This window comes from Haliotis rufescens, unplaced genomic scaffold, assembly GCF_023055435.1.
Source record: "Haliotis rufescens isolate VD_foot unplaced genomic scaffold, xgHalRufe1.0.p SCAF_57, whole genome shotgun sequence".
NCBI classification, from domain to species: Eukaryota; Metazoa; Mollusca; class Gastropoda; order Lepetellida; family Haliotidae; genus Haliotis; species Haliotis rufescens.
The window spans coordinates 2,907,909-2,931,390 of record NW_025964301.1 but is presented as its reverse complement, the minus strand read 5'-3'; the positions used below and the strand labels follow the sequence as shown (position 1 = coordinate 2,931,390).

The 23,482-nt window shown below is 40.1% G+C and overlaps 2 protein-coding genes across 2 annotated transcripts; both read left to right on the top strand.

Moving 5' to 3' along the window:
* Window positions 1–653: 653 nt before the first annotated feature.
* LOC124137786 (tripartite motif-containing protein 45-like) lies at window positions 654–6,284 on the top strand. The gene is made up of 3 exons (XM_048385290.1): window positions 654–1,853; window positions 2,036–2,083; window positions 5,551–6,284. The coding sequence occupies exons 1-3, from the start codon at window positions 689–691 to the stop codon at window positions 6,129–6,131; spliced, it is 1,794 nt and encodes a 597-aa protein (XP_048241247.1). The 5' UTR covers window positions 654–688; the 3' UTR covers window positions 6,132–6,284.
* Window positions 6,285–11,372: 5,088 nt separating this feature from the next.
* Window positions 11,373–18,816, top strand: LOC124137790 (tripartite motif-containing protein 45-like). Its single transcript, XM_048385289.1, has 4 exons — window positions 11,373–11,462; window positions 13,048–14,218; window positions 14,414–14,461; window positions 17,976–18,816. The coding sequence occupies exons 2-4, from the start codon at window positions 13,054–13,056 to the stop codon at window positions 18,605–18,607; spliced, it is 1,845 nt and encodes a 614-aa protein (XP_048241246.1). The 5' UTR covers window positions 11,373–11,462; window positions 13,048–13,053; the 3' UTR covers window positions 18,608–18,816.
* Window positions 18,817–23,482: the final 4,666 nt, after the last annotated feature.

Here is a 23,482-nt window from a genome sequence, read left to right as displayed (position 1 = left end):
CGTTTATTTCTTACATGAGATTCCAACATTTTGCACAGCCTCTTTAAAGATCTTAATACAATGTACATGCGCTCAATTGGTTTACCCTTATGTAAATAATGATGACTCCCTGAATACACTCCGAAATCGGCAATGTCGGACAAGTCTATTTTATTAACAGGGGTATTTTCACAATTTTCACGACTTTTATCTGTACCTTTTCTCCAATTACCGATTGTCATATCTCTCCAACATTTTCATGCGATCGTTCGGCCATTGCGTTATTTCCTACATCTATTGGGAACAACTCACAAGACACTTCCCTCTTATAAATATCGTCGTCGAATTTAGGACCTCATTAAGATGCGAGCGCATGTTTGAATCTCCAGAAATGACGTCATGGTAGAACAATGTTTTATCGTGAAATAAACCACTCTTCATTCCAATTGTTCTTTGCGATTTATCGTGTAGCTAGCTTATATTTTTAAATATGAAAACAAATCCTAAATCAATAGCATATTATATTCTATTATGCATCAATAAAAAAACGAGCTCATAATTTAATGCTACTTGCAGTTTTGAGTGATGTACATACAATGCAAGTATGGATGTCTCATACGACTTTGTACCAATTGTGTCGAGACACAAAGACGATTACACAAGGAATCCGAAAATGCTTCAGATGTTTTAAATTTATTTCCAGATAACCATGTCGGACTATGTATCGGCGTCCGCCATCAAGGACCTCCTCACCGAGTGCCCAATATGTACAGAACACTTTGATGAAGCCAGACGGACACCTCGTCGTATGCCCTGCTGTGTACAGTCAATATGTCAGACATGTCTAGAGACGTACAGCAAAGGACTCCCAACGTTATCATGTCCCATGTGTCGACACCAACATAACCTGCCGGGCGGTGTGAAGTCTCTGCCCAAAGAGCCTATCATACTAAGAATCCTGGATCATCTGAAGATTGTGAAAGGGCTTCATCTGCCATGTACAGATTGTCCTGATGGTAACCCTGCCATGTCCAGATGTGATGACTGTGGCGTATTCCTGTGCCAAGAATGTCTAAATGCCCACAAAAGAGTTCAGTCAATGCGAGATCACCAAACTGTCAGTTTTAAGGAAATGAAAGAACAACCAGGTAAAAGTTTCAATCGTCTTCATAAGTGTGCACAACATCACCAACCCCTACAGTTCTACTGCTACACTTGTGAAAAGATCGTCTGTGTGTCCTGCACTGTAGTAGAACACAAAGAAGGGAACGGGCACAACATCGTGTCCGTGGATGAAGCACACCAAGAAAAGGCAAAGTCCATTGACGATATCTTAGTCAAGCTGATGGAGAAGGCAGAGAGACTTGAGGAAATAAAACAAAGTCTCAAGGAAAGACATTCAAACATACAGGTGTCAAAACAGGCTGCCGTGGTTGACATCAACAACGCTTTTGACGAATTGATTAATGAAATACAGCAGAGGAGAGGCATTCTGTTGTCAGATGTTGAAGAGAGATCCAGCAAGATTCTGAAGCCTACACAAGAGGAACAGGATTCCACCAGTAATATTCTAGCAAAAGTGACATCATCTACCGAGTACACACGACAGATGCGCAGTGAAGCTGACAAGATAGAGGATCTACAAATGATGGGGTCTTCAGCTGCCACCTTGAGCTCCATGTTGGAGATGTCGCCAAAGGTGTCACTTCGAAGAGCTGGTGTCAGCTTTGCTTCAACTTGCTTCAGTAAAATTACCCCCTTGTTGAAGATGGCCGGCCTCGTCAAATCAGTTGTCTTTTCACCAATAGAGACTCCAAATGGAAATACATCCTTGAATGATGCAATGACTATTGAATACGAGTATGTGCCACAAGGTATTTTCAAGTATTTTCTTAAAGACACTTCCTCTATTTTGAAATTTTTGTGCATTTTATTTCATAACTGTGCAGACATGTGACGGTAATAAAATATCCCCATATAACTGTGAACCACATGGTAATAATGGTACGTCATGTCTATTGATACTGATGTCACCCTAACACATTTGTGTCCACAGCTGCATATATGACCGGGCAGCCGTTGGGAGTAAAAGGATCGCTCACACGTGAGTTCACCCTCAGGTTGCTTTATTGATGTGGAGAGCATCACGAAGTGCAGTACAACTGTTCCCTGCAATGAAATTCTCTCCTCACTAATTTAAGTTACTTGAATAGTTACTGTAATGTCAAATGATTCTGTATAAAGATGTTTCTTTCTAAAACCTGTCACAATTTTACAAGATTGAATGGTGTCTTCAAAAAGTCACGGTACACTGAAGTTGTAAATAAAAGCGATTAGGCCATTTCCATCTGCATAATAAACATCTGCTAAAAGCAGACCTGTTATGCGATTCCGACAATATCACAACCATGTGTTTATGAATCACTATTTTTACGTGTCGATTCCCAAATTGAAACAGTGTGTTAACCCAGAAATATGTATTTAAAAGAACTCAGTGTCAAACCAACAAACAACAAATGGTATGCAATCAACAAATGTATTACAACATTGACTAGGTTAACAAATCAATACAAATTACTTCATAGTAATTACAATGACAGTACACAATATGGTGGTCGTACAATATTCAATGACAGTATATAAAATGATGACAGTGGTGAGTATCAAATACAAAACTACAGTGGTGATAGCAAAGGTCAGTGATAATACTATCTTCACCCAACGGTGACAGTGGTCAAGCTTCTGGGATGGCCTAGGCAGGGAATCCGGGATGATGAGTGATCTTCACATGAAAGCTAGACTTGATGTTATGAAATGTGTGAGAGATACCAGAGGCACGCTCTTCCCCTCATATCCCGTCTGACTAGCTACTGGAAATTTCCACACAGTGTCATCACAACATAGAATATTCTACTTGTTTACACTTTATCACAATCCATGGTTTTCCGGCAGTTTACACATCACATGAGCATCTAAATATAATAACTTTCTCACTGATGCTTACATTAAATAGTACTACATTCATGATCACTGTCCACAACGCACAATCTTTTATTGTGAGTTTTTTCAACAGTTCAATAGTTTAAAGCCCTAAAGAACCTTAATACAAAATACAGTCCATTGAGTCTTCTTCTCATCTGTTGACCAGCCAGATCTGTTTGATAACATTGTACGCTAATTGGTTATCTGTCCCTTGGAGAGTCTTTCTTCAACTGCTTCACGTCCCTTTGGATGGTTGATCTGCCATAGACTACTTGTGAATCAATAGCGTGTCCCAGTGTCCTCAGACCTACGTTGGAGACATAGTGAGAAGCTTCTTAATTAGCACTTCCTTGGCAGAATCTCCGCACCAACCTGTTTCTCCATAAAGTCTCCTGGCAAATCCGCAAAGGCTGCATTTTCTCCTTGCTGTACCCTCTCCTACCATTCTTCCAGCGATTCATCCGAGGCCTGATGAAAAGCTGCAGTAGATCATCTTCCAAACAGCCTTTCGTGTTTCTGGATCGCTTCATGGAAGCTGATGTACTCATCCTTCTCTAGAAACAAGGGGCGGTCGGGTAACCTGGAGGTTTAAGCGTTCGCTCGTCACGCCGAAGACCCGGGTTCGATTCCCGACTTGGGTACAATGTGTGAAGCCCATTTCTAGTGTACCCCGCCGTGATATTGCTGTAAAGTTGCTTTAAGCGGCGTAAAACCATACTCACTCACTCACTAGAAACAAGGGGAAGAAGTCAGCTGCTTCACCCATGAGACAGTAACACAGCATATCCAGCATATCCTCATTCTATTGCTGGGAGTGGTTGAAGCAGTGAAATTTCACGGAAAACAAGTGTTGCAAATCATTCGTCTGTGCCTTTTGGATCCTCATTAAGATAAACGATTTCTCAAGCAACGGTTGAAATCCCCCAAAATTGTCCGAAATGCAGACAGGATGTGTATAATCCACCTGTGTTTGTTAGAGCACTGATCCATAAGGCTTCATCCATAATAGTCTTTGTACCCCAGAGATCCACTAGCGCATTGACAGGCATTACAGGCCTGACCATCATCTTCGACATTCCAAGGATGATCCTCTTTGGTATTATCATTCTGGTGGTGCCCATGGGTATGTGAGCGACATGGTGTTGCCATTATCATAGGATCTGGATTCCATCTGGACAGAAGAAGGTTCTCCACAACAGACCCAATGCTAGAGATTTTATTATCCTCCAGCAGTTCATCTCCAGGCACAAGGCTTTTCTGATGAGTGAGTTTGATTTTATGCCGCTTTTAGCAATATTCCAGCAATATCACGGCGGGGGACACAAGAAATGGGCTTCACACATCGTACCCATGTCGGCAATCGAACCCGGGTCTTCGGCGTGACGAGCGAACGCTTTAACCACAAGGCAACCCCACCGCCCAACTTTTTCTGATGACAAATACAGAGACCTTGATGCGAAGGTCTCCTGGGTGGATGAGTTTACACGTTTACCAAACCCTGGGCAGAGTTACCATGAATTGGCTGATGTTGTTTGGCCTGCCCCCAACCGTTCTCCATACCTAGGTATTAGAGCATGTCTCTGCTGGATATTCATCTGAGCTCTTTGGAGGACCAGAGGGTCAATCCCCTCAGTAGTGAGCTTTGTCCTAGAACTCCGATTGGACACATCCGTACAATGTAACTCAGATTGAGTGGTTGGCGTGGGTGCATCAGAGAGACGGCCAGTTCCAGGATTGTTAGGGCTATTGGTTTCCAGGTTGGCTTACACCCAGAGAAAACTGCCATTTCCTTGCTGAAATCCTGAGGTGAGGTTAGGTGAGATGGGAGATGAGGTTAACGTCGCGGCCAAGATTATTGCACCTATTTATCGACATGCATGCACGTATGTGTGCGTGGTTGATTGTACTACTCCAGCCAGTTTTATTGTTCTAGCTCACTGAGATACCATGCCGCAGTTTAACATGAATACCCAACTCAGACGCAGTATACTGGAGGGTAGATTAGTGTCTCGCATGCGAAACGAAATGAACAGCTGGCAGTCGTCTCTGACGCCTTTGCAGAGTTGCGTCCTTTGTGTACGCTACTAACATCCCTGAGACCTACATCCCTTCGGGCTTTCCTCCCACAACTAGAATACTGTTAAAAGCGTAATAAAACCCAAATCACTCACTGACTCATTTCATTACAAAGCATATGTTTCTAGGAATCGGAATTTGTCGTATGTTCCGACTTCACATTCAAAACTAATTACTACACCCCTGCTGAAGTCAGTCTATCTGATACTAAATGTTGTCCTTCAATTGTCTAAATATGGCAGGTAGACTTTCGTTTTATTAAACTAATATTTTTTTCTGATTTACCGACATGTTATACTTTAACCCATGTAGTTTTATCCTTAATATTCACGAAAACCATAGCAATATATATATTACACTTCCATCCAACATTACGCTGACACGCCGTGATATGACTGGTCTACTGTTAAAACGGTGTTAAACCCAGTTCACACACGAATATAACATTTAGTATAGGTGTTTGTATACACGGAAACGCATTCACCTGATACGAACGATGTGTCTTCTCCCCAGGTGTGGATCTGGAATGGGACTCCAGTATTGCAAGTGAAGATCTGACGGTTTCGGGGCCAGTTGTCACCAATGACAAACAAGAACATCTTCCACCAAGGACAGGATGCCGACTACTTTCACCTCGCACTGTCCTGACATCAACACCTCTGGTCATCAGGCCAGGACAGACCATCATGTTCGGCATGGAGGTCACATACTCTGTCACAACACCAGAGGATAACAATAAACTTATCTTCGAAGCAGCTTTGACTGACAGCCCTGTTGATACTTACAACGTGCTGACAACTGGATTGAGGGCAAATTTGGAAACATGCGAGGATCATAATGGAATATGTCTACAGGTGGACTACAAGGGACAATGTCTGTCCCATGACAACCTGACACTGAACGAGAGTGGTACAACTTACAGCCTGGGTTTGGGATTTGTTCTTGAAGAGGAAACACATACAGTCCATGTCTGGGACCGTATTCAAGAGAAACTCGTCACATCTGTAACTCCCTTCCCGTTTGTTAAACCTCTCTGGGTCATGATTGATTTTGGATCTTATCCTAACACCCAGTTAACCTGTCAATTATCATAACTAAAGGAAGAAACATGCACGGCGCAATCGAACGCTTGATCCACAAGAGAAATAAGAGACAGAGAAATAACACTTCGTCATTAATGTGACCATTGTATGTCAATTAAACCATAATGAATTGTTTGATAGGCATTACTTGGAAGTTGACGTATGACCAGGTAGACACAATATTTTAATAACAACTTCTTTAATACTGTAAAGGCGACGATTCGGTATAGATCCGGTATAAGGATCTATACTGAAACGTCGCCTTTACAGTATTAAAGAAATTGTTATCCCTAAATTGGGTCTACTTTGTAAGCCATAATGGTGTCCACGTAAACAAGGTTGTATGTATAGCAGTACATTCATGCAAATCACTGTCTTGAGTCCGGTAAGCTCATGAACAAATTTGGACATCAATAAGATGATCAATCATTTCGTCATTGATGTAGCCATTATAGGAAACGAGTAAATATGAAACGTCACAACTTCTGACATGGTTTCAGTTGTCAGTGAATAGCGGTACGTTAGCGCCCATTAGTGTGTTCATTATTTGATGTTGAAACACTTATTGTCTTTTTATGGGGTTCCAGGTTAGATTTGGTCTCTTGCGACCTATGTTGGTCGTAAGAAGCGATTTAATGGATCGGGTTGTCAGGCTCGGTGACTTGATTGATGGCATGTCACGTACCCCGCCGCCGTGGTATGTTGCTCATAATATCAACCACTGGGCTGTCTGGTCCACACTCGATTATATACCAGGAATATTGCTAAGTGCGGCGTTAAACAACTAACACACAAGTTTTGGGAGTTCACAAATGTTCAACCCATGTTGGGTTTTTTCATAGTGTTGACTGCTTGTAAAGTAATTCCATTGTTAGTTTACAGTGTCCATCTTGCAGCATATGAAACTGATGTCACAAGTATCTGGCTATGATAATTTTGGACAAATACAAACGCTGCCAATGTGTTCAAAGTTTTCTTTTGGTATAAATCGACATGTGTTGTATACATTCAGACTCTTTATGAAAAGTATTAAGTATATTTTAAGGCGCCACATATTCCACTATTTGTATTAACAAAATGGCTACAATAATGAGGGCGATATTTCTTGCGAGATAATTTCTGAAGATATTGTACGTACGCTTTAATGGCGATTGAAGCAATACAAACTTGAACCGTACAACATTTATCGCTATTTCTACATGTGTGGTAGTATCATCATATGTATTATTCTTAATGTTGACATGAATTCTTTTAACGTTTACAGTAGATTTATAGATTGGACATCAATTTTTATAGTGTGATTATAGAAGTTTTGTCAGTTATGTTTATTTCACGGTGTTTTGACGCGGTGTTGAGGTGTTTGTTTGCCTTTTCAAGACAGCACACAGGGCTTGAATCCTCGAAGAAATGTCAGTTTGTTTTTATTTTGGAAGGTCTTTGACCCGGCGTTGCTGTGCATCATTTTTTTTAAATATAGTTTTAAATGCCTCTCGTCAAGGTTTTTCTTCGTTGCTTCGGTTTCACCAGCATTTGCTTAGTTTAATTTTAAACATATTCTCATGAAAAGGATTGGGTACAAGTTATCACAACTTAGAACGCCCTGTCCCATAGATTTACATGTATGCTTATTTACAATTAATAAATCAAATGACAGAAAGGAAAGAAAAGAAATAGAGAAACGTATATACATCCACATCAAACCTTTTACTTTATATCTGTATGTACATTCCTTCACATGATAAGGTAAAATTGCATTACCAACTAGCATCAGGTCAATATTTACATCACAAGTATCTTTCACAATTAACAATAGTGAGTGCATCAATTCGTTTCTAGCTGATTTAAATAAAGGACATTCAATGAAAAAAGTATATGAATTTTTACAGCGGCTTTCACATCGTCATTTTGGATCCACGTTTAAACCTTTTCTAAATAAGTCATTATTTAATTTACTATCATCACCGGCATTTGTTCTAAAGGGCAGTTCCTGAGTAAACCCTGATGCTTTGTGTACACACTAGTAAACTGCTGAAAGTGCAATTTTCCATGCAGGACTTTTATAAGTTTATATTCTTTGCGTTTCCAAAGCAGCAAGTCGCGTGGGGGGGGGGGGGGGGGGGGAAGCATACATCTAAGGCGCACGCCAGAAACCTTTGATTTTGGGTTCGAATCCAGGTTCGCCCGGATTATGTTTCTAGATTTTTCAGCACCATACCCGTGCTCGTGGGTTTCACCGAAGTGGTAAACGTCTGAGACCTGCATCACTTCGGGGCTTTCCTCCAACATTAAGCCGACTCGCCGTGATATAACTGGAATACTGTTAAACGCTGCATTAAACCCAACTCACTCACTCACTCATGTGGAATTTAAGGTTGGATCCATTTCCGGTATATAACTCATAGGCTGTTAAATATTTATTGTGCAATTTTGTATACACATTCAACAAGTGATCAACTTGTTCTTTAGTTTATTATTTTGGTGTGGGTTTTTTTCACTTCTGCGGATGTAGATAGATGATATCATGGAATGTTCAAAGAAATCATAACTATTTTGAGCTTTTGTCAATAAAACACCTAGCCAGCTTAGTTTGGTTGTTCAAAGATTTCGCCAAAAGGAAAGGATTCTGTTGATTGTATTATATGAGCATCTATTTTCTTAGTTGAATTTATATTTTGAAAAGAAAAGAACATGAAATAAACAACTAATGTACATCCATACTATCATCTTTTATTATAGTCAATATATCTATGCTTATCAATTGTGTGGAATACAATATAAAATGTTGGTTTTTAGTTTTGTGTTATTTCGGCTCGTGGAAAGTTTGAAATAGATTGTGTGACATTAATGATTACTGATTACATTGTCGTTGAGTCGGTGAGTAGTCTTACAATGAGTTTAGAAATACTATTAAAGTATATTGTAATACACTCACACACTCGACCCGTGACGACTCTTCAGCAACCCATGCTTGCCGTAAGAGGCGACTAACGGGATCAGGTGGTCAGGCTCGCTGACTTGGTTGATGCATGTCATCGTGTCCCAACTGCGTGGATCAATGCTCATGATGTCAGTCACTGGATTGTCTGTCCAGATTCGAGTATTTACAGACCCGCAACATATAGATGGAATATTGCTGAGTGCTCACTCACTCACTCACCGTACCTGTAAGTAAAAAACAACAGACAGACACTTGTCGGTTTGTACTCTCCGTGTTTATGCAGACTAGGGCCCTGGAAATGTTCCATTACAAAAATGAAAAATACATTCACCTACGACACATTGTACCACACAGAAACAAAGGGACATAATGCACATGTAAACGGGGAGGTTGAGCTTGTTGATATGTTAACATATTGTCATGGTTATGAAAAGTTCTTTCTGAAACGATAAACCAAAATTTGGAGCATCATTGAGGGTCGCGTATCTTGGTATACCTTACTTTGAGTAGAGTGTGTCATGTTATTCCACACCATGGAGTGTAATATAGCATGTTAAACCACAAATTCAGCGTCGCGTATCTTGCTATACGTTACTTTAAGTAGAGTGCCTCATGTTATGCCACAAAATGGAGTGCAATATATCATGTTAAACCACAAATAAATTTAGCAGTCAAATACCTAGAATATTGCTGAGTGTGGCTTTAAACAACATACAAACAAAGAATCAATTCTTTACATCTCGCCTCGTGCAGGATTTGCGTGTAAAGTTGGAAAACACTTGCAGCCTATCGTGATAAGAATAAAGACACTCTGTGGTTACACTTGACTGATCGTTAGTTATGTTATTAAGTGGTACACATTGGGGACATCTCTTCTTGACGTACATATTTCTCTATATGTTTCTATGGTTCGCGTTTCTTTTGGAGGTGAGAATTTATACTTGTGGCAGGATACGAAACGTAGCTAGTTACTTCTCGTTAGTACAGCTAATACAGTGACAAATTTCATAAAGATAGTAAAGAAGCAGCGGTGAATAGTCACGATTTCGCAGCTAACCAAATCAGAGAATCGAACCTGTATCGTCAGCGTGACCACTGTCGCATTGTCGCATACATGTATATATTAATGACTGCTTATTTTCAATATTTTAACAACGCACGATCTATGATTTACAGATAAAAGCGACAAAACCCTTTCCATATTCATAAGAAATCTCTGCTACAAGCAGAGTCGATTGTACGATCTGGACTATATCATGAGCGTGTGTTATGAATCACTATCAAACAGTTATGATGCCAGGTGTTCCTGGAAAGGTGGGCGTATCCAAGCCCAGTTTGCATCGGTCACCGATGCGTCACATTTGAAAATGTCCTCCACATGTCAATATAAAACTTTTTGAAAGCTTTAGTGAGGCATTGAATGCTGTATCCTTGATTAAACAACTTCTGTTCAACAGTCGTCTGACGCTCTTTGAAATCTTTGTGGAAAGAGGATGCTTCATTGTATCTCAAAAGTTGTGAAATGTAAACACCAAAGGCTTGAGCTGCTGGAATATTACTCGACATGAAGGGAAAGTGGACTACTGGAAACTTGACTTCATAGATGATCGCGCCCAGGGAGTGAACCCAGTAATAAACAATACCAATTATAAACAAAACATATTTTTATTAATGGACTTGGAAAAGCATCTCAGATGTTTACCTGTGATGTGTTAACATACTTTATTATCGACAGCAGTTCTTCACATCGGACTATGTTTCTGCATCCGCCATCTAGGACCTCCTAAAGGGGCATTCACACGGTACAACTAGTTGAATGTGAATGCCCCGTAACCGAGTGTCCAATACGCACAGAATACTTTGAAAAGGTCCCGGCGACTTAATGGATCGAGTGGTCAGTCTCAGTGACTTGGTTTAATGCGTATCATCGCGCACCGACAGCGTGAGACGTTGCTCGTTATATCAATCACTAGTGTGTCCGACTCAATTATTTACAGACCGTTGTCATACAGCTTGACATATTGAGTTCAGCGATAAAAAAAAGAAATAAAAAAAACTGCGGTATAATGGAACATAACTAGTTTGTTTTTGTATAAGCCTGCCATGTTTATATTTATGTGATACTTCATACATAGAACAGTGTAAAGGATCTTTACTACAATATGGATTCAAATATTTTAAGATGCTTCAAATGTGATCTACATTTTACCAATAAACGTCAAGTTACAAAACGAAACTAGACACAGCGCATGTCTGGAACCTTCCCCGTAACTATAACTACATGGATAACGACTTCCGCATTCCTGTCAGACATGTTACTACGATGGTGGTATTGATACGCATTAAAGACAGAGAAAGCTAGTGATGACTAAGAATTATATGTCCGTTCACAATACACAGTCAAGGTAAGTGATTTCAATAATCAGTGAGTTCACTTTGAATTAAATCTATAATGGCGCTTTGGAATGAATACAAAACAATTTAGGTTGTGACCAAGAACGCAAAGAACAAGAGAGCTTACTTTTGAAGGAAACCGAAATCCTCATCTTATCTGTTGATCATATTCGAAATCGTATCCAGTGGGCGTGGTAAATGTATGCTTATGGACGACCTGCTTTTAATACAAGCTTATGTCTGTGTAAACATATTCCTTTGCCGCTCGTTACGTCGTGTAGTTAGGTTATTCATGGCTGGTAGAACGGACAGTGTTGGAGAGAATGGGTAATTATCGACCCGGGTGCCGGTTGACGAGCTAGGCATGCTCATTGACTGTGGATCGATCTGACTACCTGTGTTGAAGGGAGGGGCTCCTTATCTCTCGGGTCTCGGCGGTTGCGGGGTCCCTGCCTGAGGGCGTCCTGGGTGTAGTTATTTGGTGACCACTAGGTTGTCCGGAGTTCAGGAGTTATAAATACCTATGGCTATTCATTTTGAATGGATATTTTGCACCAGCGTGAAATGTATTGATGTACTGGGCGGTAGACTGAACAAACTTGGAATAGTACTCCCTATATGTATTTTGACAACGAATAACGTTGCAGACTATCATGGAATAATCAATTCACCTGAACAGAACTAAATATTACGCCCAATGTGTAATTTGATAACGAATAGCACTCCATCTGACTTGGGATGACCTGTACAAATATTACAGTCAATTAATCATGAGCGACGCTCTGTCCTGATCTGGAATTTCATTGACTATTGCAGATGTCAGAAACGTCTTTTAATCAGTTGAATTTTTCAATCTAAATTTGTTATACATGCTGACATTTCCTGTTTAGTTCTCACGCCTAAAAAACCTGTTTATGTGTTGAGGTGATCTTTCAGGCATATGACTGACCGACTGTCAAAGGCAAGATGACCTGCATATAGATTTGCAAAGAGTTTTCGACCAGAATAACATATTAAAATAGCATACAGTGTGCGAGTTTAGCCTCAATTTTGTAATTGATATCTTTTCCCGTAAAAACCAAGCCTCGTTCTCAAGTGCGACCTACAAACAGTAAATACAATTTGCTAGCAGATGACATATTCACTCTCTAGTCTCTATCAACTGGATAAACAGAGGTTTCTACTAAAACAACCGTGTTTTTGTACTTTTATTAGTTTTCCATGTTACGAAATATATTCACTGAATATTAATGCTTTTCACCTGGGTGGTAAGGTTTTTTATTGAGGACCATGATGAGGACCATCTTTGATAAAATGTACCCAACTGTATGCATACCTGACAGGGACTACATGGGCTCCCATAATTATACGATGTCTTACATTTTGTCTCAGAAGGAAAACCATCATTCCAGGTTTTGTTTCTATTTCCTTTCTACCTTTTTGTCAAAATAATGTACTTATGTATGTGATATTATGAAACTATATCCTCAAAGAATATCATATTATATTGTATTACGTATAGGGAGAGAGTCTGGATGTGTCTCGAAATTATACAAGAAATCCGAAAATGCTAATATGTAATAACTATATTTCCAGATAACCATGTCGGACTATGTATCGGCGTCCGCCATCAAGGACCTCCTCACCGAGTGCCCAATATGTACAGAACACTTTGATGAGGCCAGACGGACACCTCGTCGTATGCCCTGCTGTGTACAGTCAATATGTCAAGCTTGTCTAGAGACGCACAGCAAAGGACTCCCAAAGTTAACATGTCCCATGTGTCGACACCAACATAACCTGCCAGGTGGTGTGAAGTCTCTGCCCAAAGAGCCTATCATCCTAAGAATCCTGGATCATCTGAAGATTGTGAAGGGTCTCCATCTGCCTTGTACGCATTGTCCTGATGGTAACCCTGCCATGTCTAGATGTGATGACTGTGGCGTCTTCCTGTGCCAAGAATGTCTAAATGCTCACAAAAGAGTTAAGTTGATGCGAGATCACCAACCTGTCAGTTTTAAGGAAATGAAAAAACAACCAGGTAAAAGTTTCAATCGTCACCATAAGTGTGCACAACACGACCAACCTCTACAGTTCTACTGCTATACTTGTGAAAAGATCGTCTGTGTGTCCTGCACTGTAGTGGACCACAAGGAAGGGAACGGACACAACGTTGTATCCGTGAATGAAGCACACCGAAAAAAGGCAAAGTCCATTGACGATACCTTAGTCAAGCTGAGGCAGAAGGCAGAGGAACTTGAGAGAATAAAACAAGGTCTGAAGGAAAGACATTCAAACATACAGGTGTCAAAACAGGCTGCCGTGGTTGACATCAACAAAGCCTTTGACGAACTGATTGATGAAATACAGCAGAGGAGAGGCATTCTGTTGTCAGATATTGAAAAGAGATCCAGCAAGATTCTGAAGCTGACACAGGAGGAACTGGATTCCACCAGAAATATTCTAGCAAAAGTGACATCATCTACCAAGTACACACGACAGATGCGGAGTAAAGCTGACATGATAGAGGATCTACAAATGATGGGGTCTTCAGCTGCCACCTTGAGCGCCATGTTGGAGATGTCACCAAAGGCGTCACTTGGAAGAGCTGGTGTCAGCTTTGCTTCAACTTGCTTCAGTAAAATTACCCCCTTGTTGAAGATGGCCGGCCTCGTCAAATCAGTTGTCTTTTCACAAACAGAGACTCCAAATGGAAATAAATCCTTGAAAGATGCAATGACTATTGAACACGAGCAAGTGCCACAAGGTAATCAGTCTGTACTTTAATTTAATTCAAGTATTTTCTTAAAGACACTTCCTCTATTTTGATATATTTGTGCATTTTGTTTCATAACTGTGCAGAGAGTTATAAACTATCCCCATATAACTGTGAACCACATGGTAATAATGTCACGTCATGTCTATTGATACTGATGTCACCCTAACACATTTGTGTCCACAGCTGCATATATGACCGGGCAGCCGTTGGGAGTAAAAGGATCGCTCGCATGTGAGTTCACCCTCAGGTTGCTTTATTGATGTGGAGAGCATCACGAAGTGCAGTACAACTGTTCACTGCAATGAAGTTCTCTCCTCACTAATTTAAGTTACTTGAATAGTTACTGTAATGTCAAATGGGTCTGTATAAAGATGTTTCTTTCTAAAACCTGTCACAATTTTACAAGATTGAATGGTGTCTTCAAAAAGTCTTGGTGCACTGAAGTTGTAAATAAAAGCGACAACGCCATTTCCATGATCATAAGAAAGCTCTGTTAAAAGCAGATCTGTTATGTGATTCCGACAATATCACAACCATGTGTTTATGAATCACTATTTTTACCTGTCGATTTCCAAATTGAAACAGTGTGTTAACCAAGAAATATGTATTTAAAAGAACTCAGTGTCAAACCAACAGACAAACAACAAATGGTATACAATCAACAAATGTATTACAACATTGACTAGGTTTACAAATCAATACAAATTACTTCATAGTAATTACAATGACAGTACACAATATGGTGGTCTTAAAATATTCAATGAAAGTATGTAAAATGATGACAGTGGTAAGTATTAAATACAAAACTACAGTGGTGATAGCAAAAGTCAGTGATATTACTTTCTTCACCCAACGGTGACAGTGGTCAAGCTTCTGGGATGGCCTAGGCAGGGAATCCGGGGTGATGAGTGATCTTCACACGAAAGCTGGACTTGATGTAATGAAATGTGTGACACGCTCTTCCCCTTATATTCCGTCTGACTAGCTACTGGAAATTTCCTGACAGGGTCATCACAACATAGAATATTCTACATGTTTCTATTACACTTTATCACAATCCACGGTATTCCGGTAGTTTACACATCACACTAGCATCTAAATATAATAACTTTCTCACCACTGCTTACATTAAATAGTACTACATTCCTGACAACTAATCAATGTCCACAACGCACAATCTTTTACTACAATTGTTAGTTTTTTCAAAAGGTCAATAGTCTGAAGCCCTAAAGAACCTTAATACAAACTACAGTCCATTGAGTCTTCTTCTCTTCTGCTGACCAACCAGATCTGTTTGATAACATTGTATGTTAATTGGTTATCTGTCCCTTGAAGAGTCTTTCTGCAACTGCTTCACGTCCCTTTGGATGGTTGATCTGCCATAGACTGCTTGTGAATCAATAGCGTGTCCCAGAGTCCTCAGACCTACGTTGAAGACATAGCGGGAACCTTCTTAATTAGCACTTCCTTGGCAGAATCTCCGCACCAACCCGTTGCTTCATAAAGTCTCCTGGCAAATCCGTAAAGGCTGCAATTTCTCCTTGCCATACCCTCTCCAACCATTCTTCCAGTGACTCGTCCGAGGCCTGATGAAAAACTGCAGTAAATCATCTTCCAAACCGCCTTTCGCGTTTCTTGATATTTTCATGGAAGCTGATGTACTCATCCTTCTCTAGAAACAAGGGGAAGAAGTCAGCTGCTTCACCCATGAGACAGTAACATAGCTGTCCAGCATATCCTCATTCTATTGCTGGGAGTATTGCAAATCATTCGCCTGTGCTTTTTGGATCCTCATTAAGATAAACGATTTGCTCACGCAACGGTTGAAATCCCCCAAAATTGTCCGAAATGCAGACATGATGTGTATAATCCACCTGTGTTTGATAGAGCACTGATCCATAAGGCTTCGTCCATAATAGTCTTTGTACCCCAGAGACCCACTAGCGCATTGACAGGCATTAGAGGCACGACCATCATCTTCGACATTCCAAGGATAATCCTCTTTGGTATTATCATTCTATTGGTGCCTATGGGTATGTGAGCGACATGGTGTTGCCATTATCGTAGGATCTGGATTCCATCTGGACAACAGAAGGTTCTCCACAACAGACCCAATGCTAGAGATTTTATTATCCTCCAGCAGTTCATCTCCAGACACGAGGCTGTGACCCTTTTCTGATGAGTGCGTTTGATTTTATGCCGCTTTTAGCAATATTCCAGCAATACCACGGTGGGGGACACAAGAAGTGGGCTTCACACACTGTACCCATGTCTGGAATCGAACGCTTTAACCACTTTTTCTAATGACAAATACAGAGACCTTGATGCAAAGGTCTCCTGGATGGATGGGTTTACATGTTTACCAAACCCCTGGGCAGAGTTACTATGAATTGGCTGATGTTGTTTGGCCTGCCCCCAACCGTTCTCCATACCTAGGGATTAGAGCATATCTCTGCTGGATATTCATCTGAGCTCTTTGGAGGACCCGAGGGGCAATCCCCTCAGTAGTGGGCTTTGTCCTAGAACTCCGATTGGACACATCCGTACAATGTACCTCAGATTGAGTGGTTGGCGTGGGTGCATCAGAGAGACGGCCAGTTCCAGGATTGTTAGGGCTACCCGTTTCCAGGTTGGCTTACCTCAGAGAAAACTGCCATTTCCTTGCTGAAATCCTGAGGTGAGGTTATGTGAGATGGGGTTTAACGTTTAAGTTTAATGCACCTATTTATCGACATGCATGCATGTGTGTGTGTGTGTGTGTGGCCGATTGTACTACTCCGGACGGTTTTATTGTTCTAGCCAACTGAGATACCATGCCACAGTTTAACACGAATACCCCACTCAGACGCAGTATACTGGACCCGAGCTGACCATTCCTTGTTTTAGCCCCATAATGCACAGCACAAGCCAGGATAACAACAAGTACCATCTTTTAACGTCTTTTGGTATGATGCATCCCAGCTGGGGGCAGCTCTTGTGGTAGCGGAATGGCGGGGTATCGTGTATAGGTCGCCCGACATGGTAAAGACAACAGAGATTGATATTCATTACATTTATCGTCATTACACCTTCATTATCATTTCATCAGTTCCCTTATTTTATGTCGGTAGAATATTTCCTTACAAATCGCACTTGGAAATGTACGATTTCCATATGATAAAACATGTTGTGGAAACCAATGTATCTGGAAAGGGTAGATTAGTGTCTCGCATGCGAAACAAAATGAACAGCTGGCAGTCGTCTAAGACGCCTTTGCAGAGTTGCGTCCCTTGTGTACGCTACATACATCCCTTCGGGCTTTCCTCCCACAACTAGAATACTGTTAAAAGCGTAATAAAACCCAAATCACTCACTGACTCATTTCATGACAAAGCATATGTTCCCATTAATCGGAATTTGTAGTATGTTCCGACTTCACATTCAAAAGCAATTAACACACCCCTGCTGAAGTCAGTCTATCTGATACTAAATGTTGTCCTTCAATTGTCCAAGTATGGCAGGTTGACTTTCGTTTTAATATATATATTTTTCTGATTTACCGACATGTTATACTTTAACCCATACAGTATTATCCTTAATATTCACGGAAACAATACTTTCATCCCACATTAAGCTGACACGCCGTGATATGACTGGTCTACTAACGGTGTTAAACCCAATTCACTCACTAATATGACATTTAGTACAGATGTTTGTGTATGCGGAAACGCATTCACCTGATACGAACGATGTGTCTTCTCCCCAGGTGCGGATCTGGAATGGGACTCCAGTATTGCAAGTGACGGACTGACGGTTTCGGGGCCAGTTGTCACCAATGGCAAACAAGAACATCTTCCACCAAGGACAGGATGCCGACTACTTTCATCTAACAGACTCCTGACATCAACACCTCTGGTCATCAGGCCAGGACAGACCATCATGTACGGCATGGAGGTCACATACTCTGTCATTACACCATATGATAACAATACTTTTATCTTCGAAGCAGCTTTGACTGGCAACCCTGTTGATGCTTACAAGCAGCAGACAACTGGATTGAGTGTATTCTTTGCAACATGCCCAGCTCATAATGGAATATGTCTACAGGTGCACTACAACGGACAACGTCTGACAGATGACAACCTTACACTGAACGAGAGTAGTGCAACTTACAGCCTGGATTTGGGATTCGTTCTTGAAGAGGAAACACATACAGTCCATGTCCTGGACCTTAGTCAACAGAAACTCGTCACATCTGTAACTACCTTTCCGTTTGATAAACCTCTCTGGGTAATGACTCTTTTTGCACCTTATCCTAACACCCACTTGACCTGTGAATTATCATCACAGAAAGGAATCAACATGCATGACGCAATGAAACGCTTGATCCACGAGTAACTGGAAAACGAGCAGATTGGCGATACCAAGCAGATGATGCAGACAGAGAAATAATACTTCGCCTTGAAATGTGACCATTGTATGCCAGTAAAGCCATAATGAATTGTTAGATAGGCATTACTTAGAAGTTGACGGATGACAAAGTAGACACAATTTATGAATACCAACTTCTTTGATACTGTAAAGGCGACGTTTCGGTATAGATCCTTGCTTGACAACGGTAGGAGGATTTATACCTTTACAGTATTAAAGAAAGTGTTATCAATAAATTGTGTCTACTTTGTAAGCCATAATGGTGACCACGTAAACAAGGTTGTATAGATAGTAGTACATTCATGCAAATCACTGTCTTGTGTCCGGTAAGCTCATGCACAAACTTGAACACCAATAAGATGATCAATCATTTCATTATTGATGTGGCCATTATAGGCCCAGGAAATGAGTAAATATGAAACGTCACAACTTCTTACATGGCTTCAGTTGTCAGTGAATAGCGGTACGTTAGCGCCCATTTGTGTGTTCATTATTTGATGTTGAAACACTTATTGTCCTTTCATTGGATACGGGGTTAGATTTGATCCCTAGCAACCTATGCTGGTCGTAAGAAGTGACTTAATGGGTCGGGTTGTCAGGCTCGGTGACTCAATTGATGGCATACCAACGTACCCCGCCGCCGTGGAATGTTGCTCATAATATCAACCACTGGTCTGCCTGGCCCACACTCGATTATATACCAGGAATATTGCTGAGTGCGGCGTTAAACAACAAACACACAGGTTTTGGGAGTTCACAAATGTTCAACCAGAGACCTTATAATAGAATCTATTATATGGTCTCTGGTTCCACCAATGGGGTTTTTCATAGTGTTGACTGCTTGTGAAGTAACTCCGTTGTTAGTTTTACAGTATCCATCTTGCAGCATGTGAAACTGATATCGTTATGTATATTCTATATGAATGAGGCCAGCAGACTGTACAGCAGGCATTGTGTATTCTTACATGGTTAGTGTCACATGATCTGTTGTTGTTTGGATATGCTTTCCGTTTCAGTAGCGACGTAATTTATATAGGTGTTATTCTGTCCCAAGTATCTGGCTATGATAATTTTGGACAAATACAAACGCTGCAAATGTGTTCAAAGTTTTCTTTTGGTATAAATCGGCATGTGTTGTATACATTCAGACTCTTTATGAAAAGTATTAAGTATATTTTAAGGCGCTACATATTCCACTATTTCTATTAACAAAATGGCTACAATAATGAGGGCGATATTTCTTGCGAGATAATTTCTGAAGATATTGTACGTACGCTTTAATGACGATTGAAGCAATACAAACTTGAACCGTACAACATTTATCGCTATTTCTACATGTGTGGTAGTATCATCATATGTATTATTCTTAATGTTGACATGCATTCTTTTAACGTTTACAGTAGATTTATAGATTGGACATCAATTTTTATAGTGTGATTATAGAAGTTTTGTCAGTTATGTTTATTTCACGATGTTTTGTCGCGGTGTTGATGTGTTTGTTTGCCTTTTCAAGACAGCACACAGGGCTTGAATCCTCGAAGAAATGTCGGCTTGTTTTTATTTTGGAAGGTCTTTGACCCGGCGTTGCTGTGCATCTTTTTTTTTAAATATAGTTTCAAATGCCTCTCTTCCAGGTTTTTCCTCGTTGATTCGGTTTCACCGGCATTTGTTTAGTTTAAGTTTAAACATATTACATTCTCATGAAAAGGATTGGGCACAAGATATCATAACTTAGAACGCCCTCTCCCATAGATTGCATGCTTATTTATAGAGAAACGTATGTATAATCACATTGCTAACTCAAACCTTTTTGTTTACTTTATATGTGTATGTACATTCCTAAATATGTTTTTGTTCACATAATAAGGTAAAATTGCATTGCCAACTAGCATCAGGTCAATATTTACATCACAAGCATCTTTCACGAAACAAAAATAGTGAGTGCATCAATTCGTTTCTATCTGATTTAAATAAAGGACATTCAATGAAAAAAGTATATGAATTTCCACAGGGGCTGCCACATCGGCATTTTGGATCCTCGTTTAAACCTTTTCTGAATAAGACATTTTTCAATTCACTGTCACCACCGGCATTTGTTCTAAAAGGCAGTTCCTGAGTAAACACTGAAGCTTTGTATACACACTGGTACAATGCTGAAAGTGCAATTGTCCATGCAGTACTTTTATAAGTTCACAATGTTTTGCGTTTCCATGGTAGCAAATCGGACTCATGTGGAACTGAAGGTTTGATTTTATTCCGGAATATAACCCATAGGCTGTTAAATATTTATTGTGCCATTTTATATACACATTCAACAAGTGATCAACTTGTTCTTAAGTTTATTATTTGGGTGTGGGTTTTTTTCACTTCTGCAGATGTAGATAGATGATATCATGGAATGTTCAAAGAAATCAAAACTATGTTGAGCTTTTGTCAATGAAACACCTAGCTAGTATAGTTTGGTTGTTAAAAGATTTCGCCAAAAGGAAAGGATTTCGTTGATTGTATTGTATGAGCATCTATTTGCTTAGTTGAATTTATATTTTGAAAAGAAAAGTACATGAAATAAACAACCAATGTACATCCATACTATCATCTTTTATTATAGTCAATATATCTATGCTAATCAATTGTGTGAAATAAAATATAAAATGTTGGTTTTTAGTTTTGTGATATTTCGGCTCGTGGAAAGTTTGAAATAGGTTGTTTGATATTAATGCTTACTGTAAATAGCACAACCTTGATTGCATTGTCGTTGAGTCAGTGAGTAGTCTTACAATAAGTTTTGAAATACTATTAAAGAATATTGTAATGCACTCACTCGACACGTGAAGATCCGGGGTGAAAGGCGACTATGCTTGACGTAAGAGGTGACTAATGGGATCGGATGGTCAGGCTCGGTGACTTGGTTGATGCATGTCATCGTGTCCCAACTGCGTTGATCGATGCTCATGATGTCAGTCACTGGATTGTCTGGTCCAGATTCGATAATTTACAGACCCGCGACATATAGCTGGAATATTGCTGAGTGCTCAATCACTCACTCACTCGAGTGCTCACTCACTCACTCACTCACACGCTCACCCATTCTACCTATAAGTGAAAAACAACAGACACTTATCGTTTTGTACTCTCCGTGTTAATCAGGCAAACTTGGGCTCTGGAAATGTTGCATTACAAAAATGAAAAATACTTTCACCTACGACACATTGTACCACACAGTAACAAAGGGACATAATGCACATGTAAACGGGGAGGTTGAGCTTGTTGAAATGTTAACATATTGTCATGGAAATGAAAAGTTCTTTCTGAAACGATAAATCAAAATTTGGGGCATCATTGCGTGCCGTGCATCTTGCTATACCTTACTTTGAGTAGAGTGCGTCATGTTATACCACACCATGGAGTGCAATCATTTTAAACCACAAATTCAGCGTCGCGTATCTTGCGATACCTTACTTTGAGAAGAGTGTGTCATGTTTTATAACCCATTACGTGTCGTCTATCCATATACCTTACTTTGAGCAGCGTTTATCGTGTTATTCCACAATATTGAGGGTAATATATCATGTATTGCACGATGAGTATCACCTATCATATCATACCACAGAGAGATTTAACACATCTTATACCATACTATTGACTGACATTTCGCATAATGTATTACAATACAATAGGCTGCCATCCCCCTTCTGTTAGCAGGATTCAGGGGTCTATTTAGAAGATATTCGGGACTCGGCAGTGTAGTACGCGGGATGTGTTACGTATTTGGTACGCAGATTCAACATTTTTAAATCAATAATGGACGACGCAAACATTTCCTTTACATACACGTATATATAAATAAAATTGAGGGGGGTATTTTTCGAGTAGGTTTACATGAAATCGGACTTTTCTCAATGTTTTTAAGATTTGTTTTATGAGTATTTAGGATTCGGGGTAAGAAATTGAGACTCAGAGTGAAAAAATAGATGGCATTGGGGATTCATGGGAGGAGGGGGTTGGCACCCTCAAACAACCGTACTTTTTACAAACAAGTAATGTATCATGAGGACGGATTCAACAAAACAGTCTAAAAACTGATTCACTGAATGGAATAAATACATTCTATCAAACTGTTCAACAGATGCGAAGAGATCCGACAATGACACCGCCGTGATTCAAATTGTCTTTGGTTTTGCACATTCAGTTTCAATATTCCTAATCCTGTACATCACACATCGGACAATGTATGCTGCACACGGTGAAGCTGCTCATTGCCCCATGTTGTTCTGTTCTGAACCGTAGAAGATCGTGGTGCCACCCTCGGGAACAAAGTCACGTGATGTTCAGTCGAAAAGGGAGATAAGTCTGCTGGCTTATCTTCTTTGAGGAAGAAAACAGACAGAGACGTTCTTCAACTTGATTTGTCGCTTTGCAATACCCAATGTCTTTTTTCCCGAAGGGTTGAAATACAACAAACGCCTATTAACAAATGCAATCAACTAGACCTATATGCTAACATTAAACATTTAATTGCTATATAGCTTAAGACATGTGTAGATTGATATCAGTGAAAAACCTGATCAAGAAACAGTGAACGGTCTTTGCACCAAGGTATTGAACCCATTCACAGTTACAAATGAGCATACATACCCCCTAAGGTAGCTACGACTGTGGGTTAAACCTCGTCGATTGTCTGAGTGAGTTAGTTGGGTCTTGCTTGTCCCTTCAAGGATACAATAGTAGTGTAGGTCAGTTCAAATCGAAAATAGATACTGCGCATGCCTATAATAGCGTCAACAGGTTTCTTTGGAAGCACAGTTCCTGGGCTAGGTGTGAAAACTGACTTTTGCCAAACAT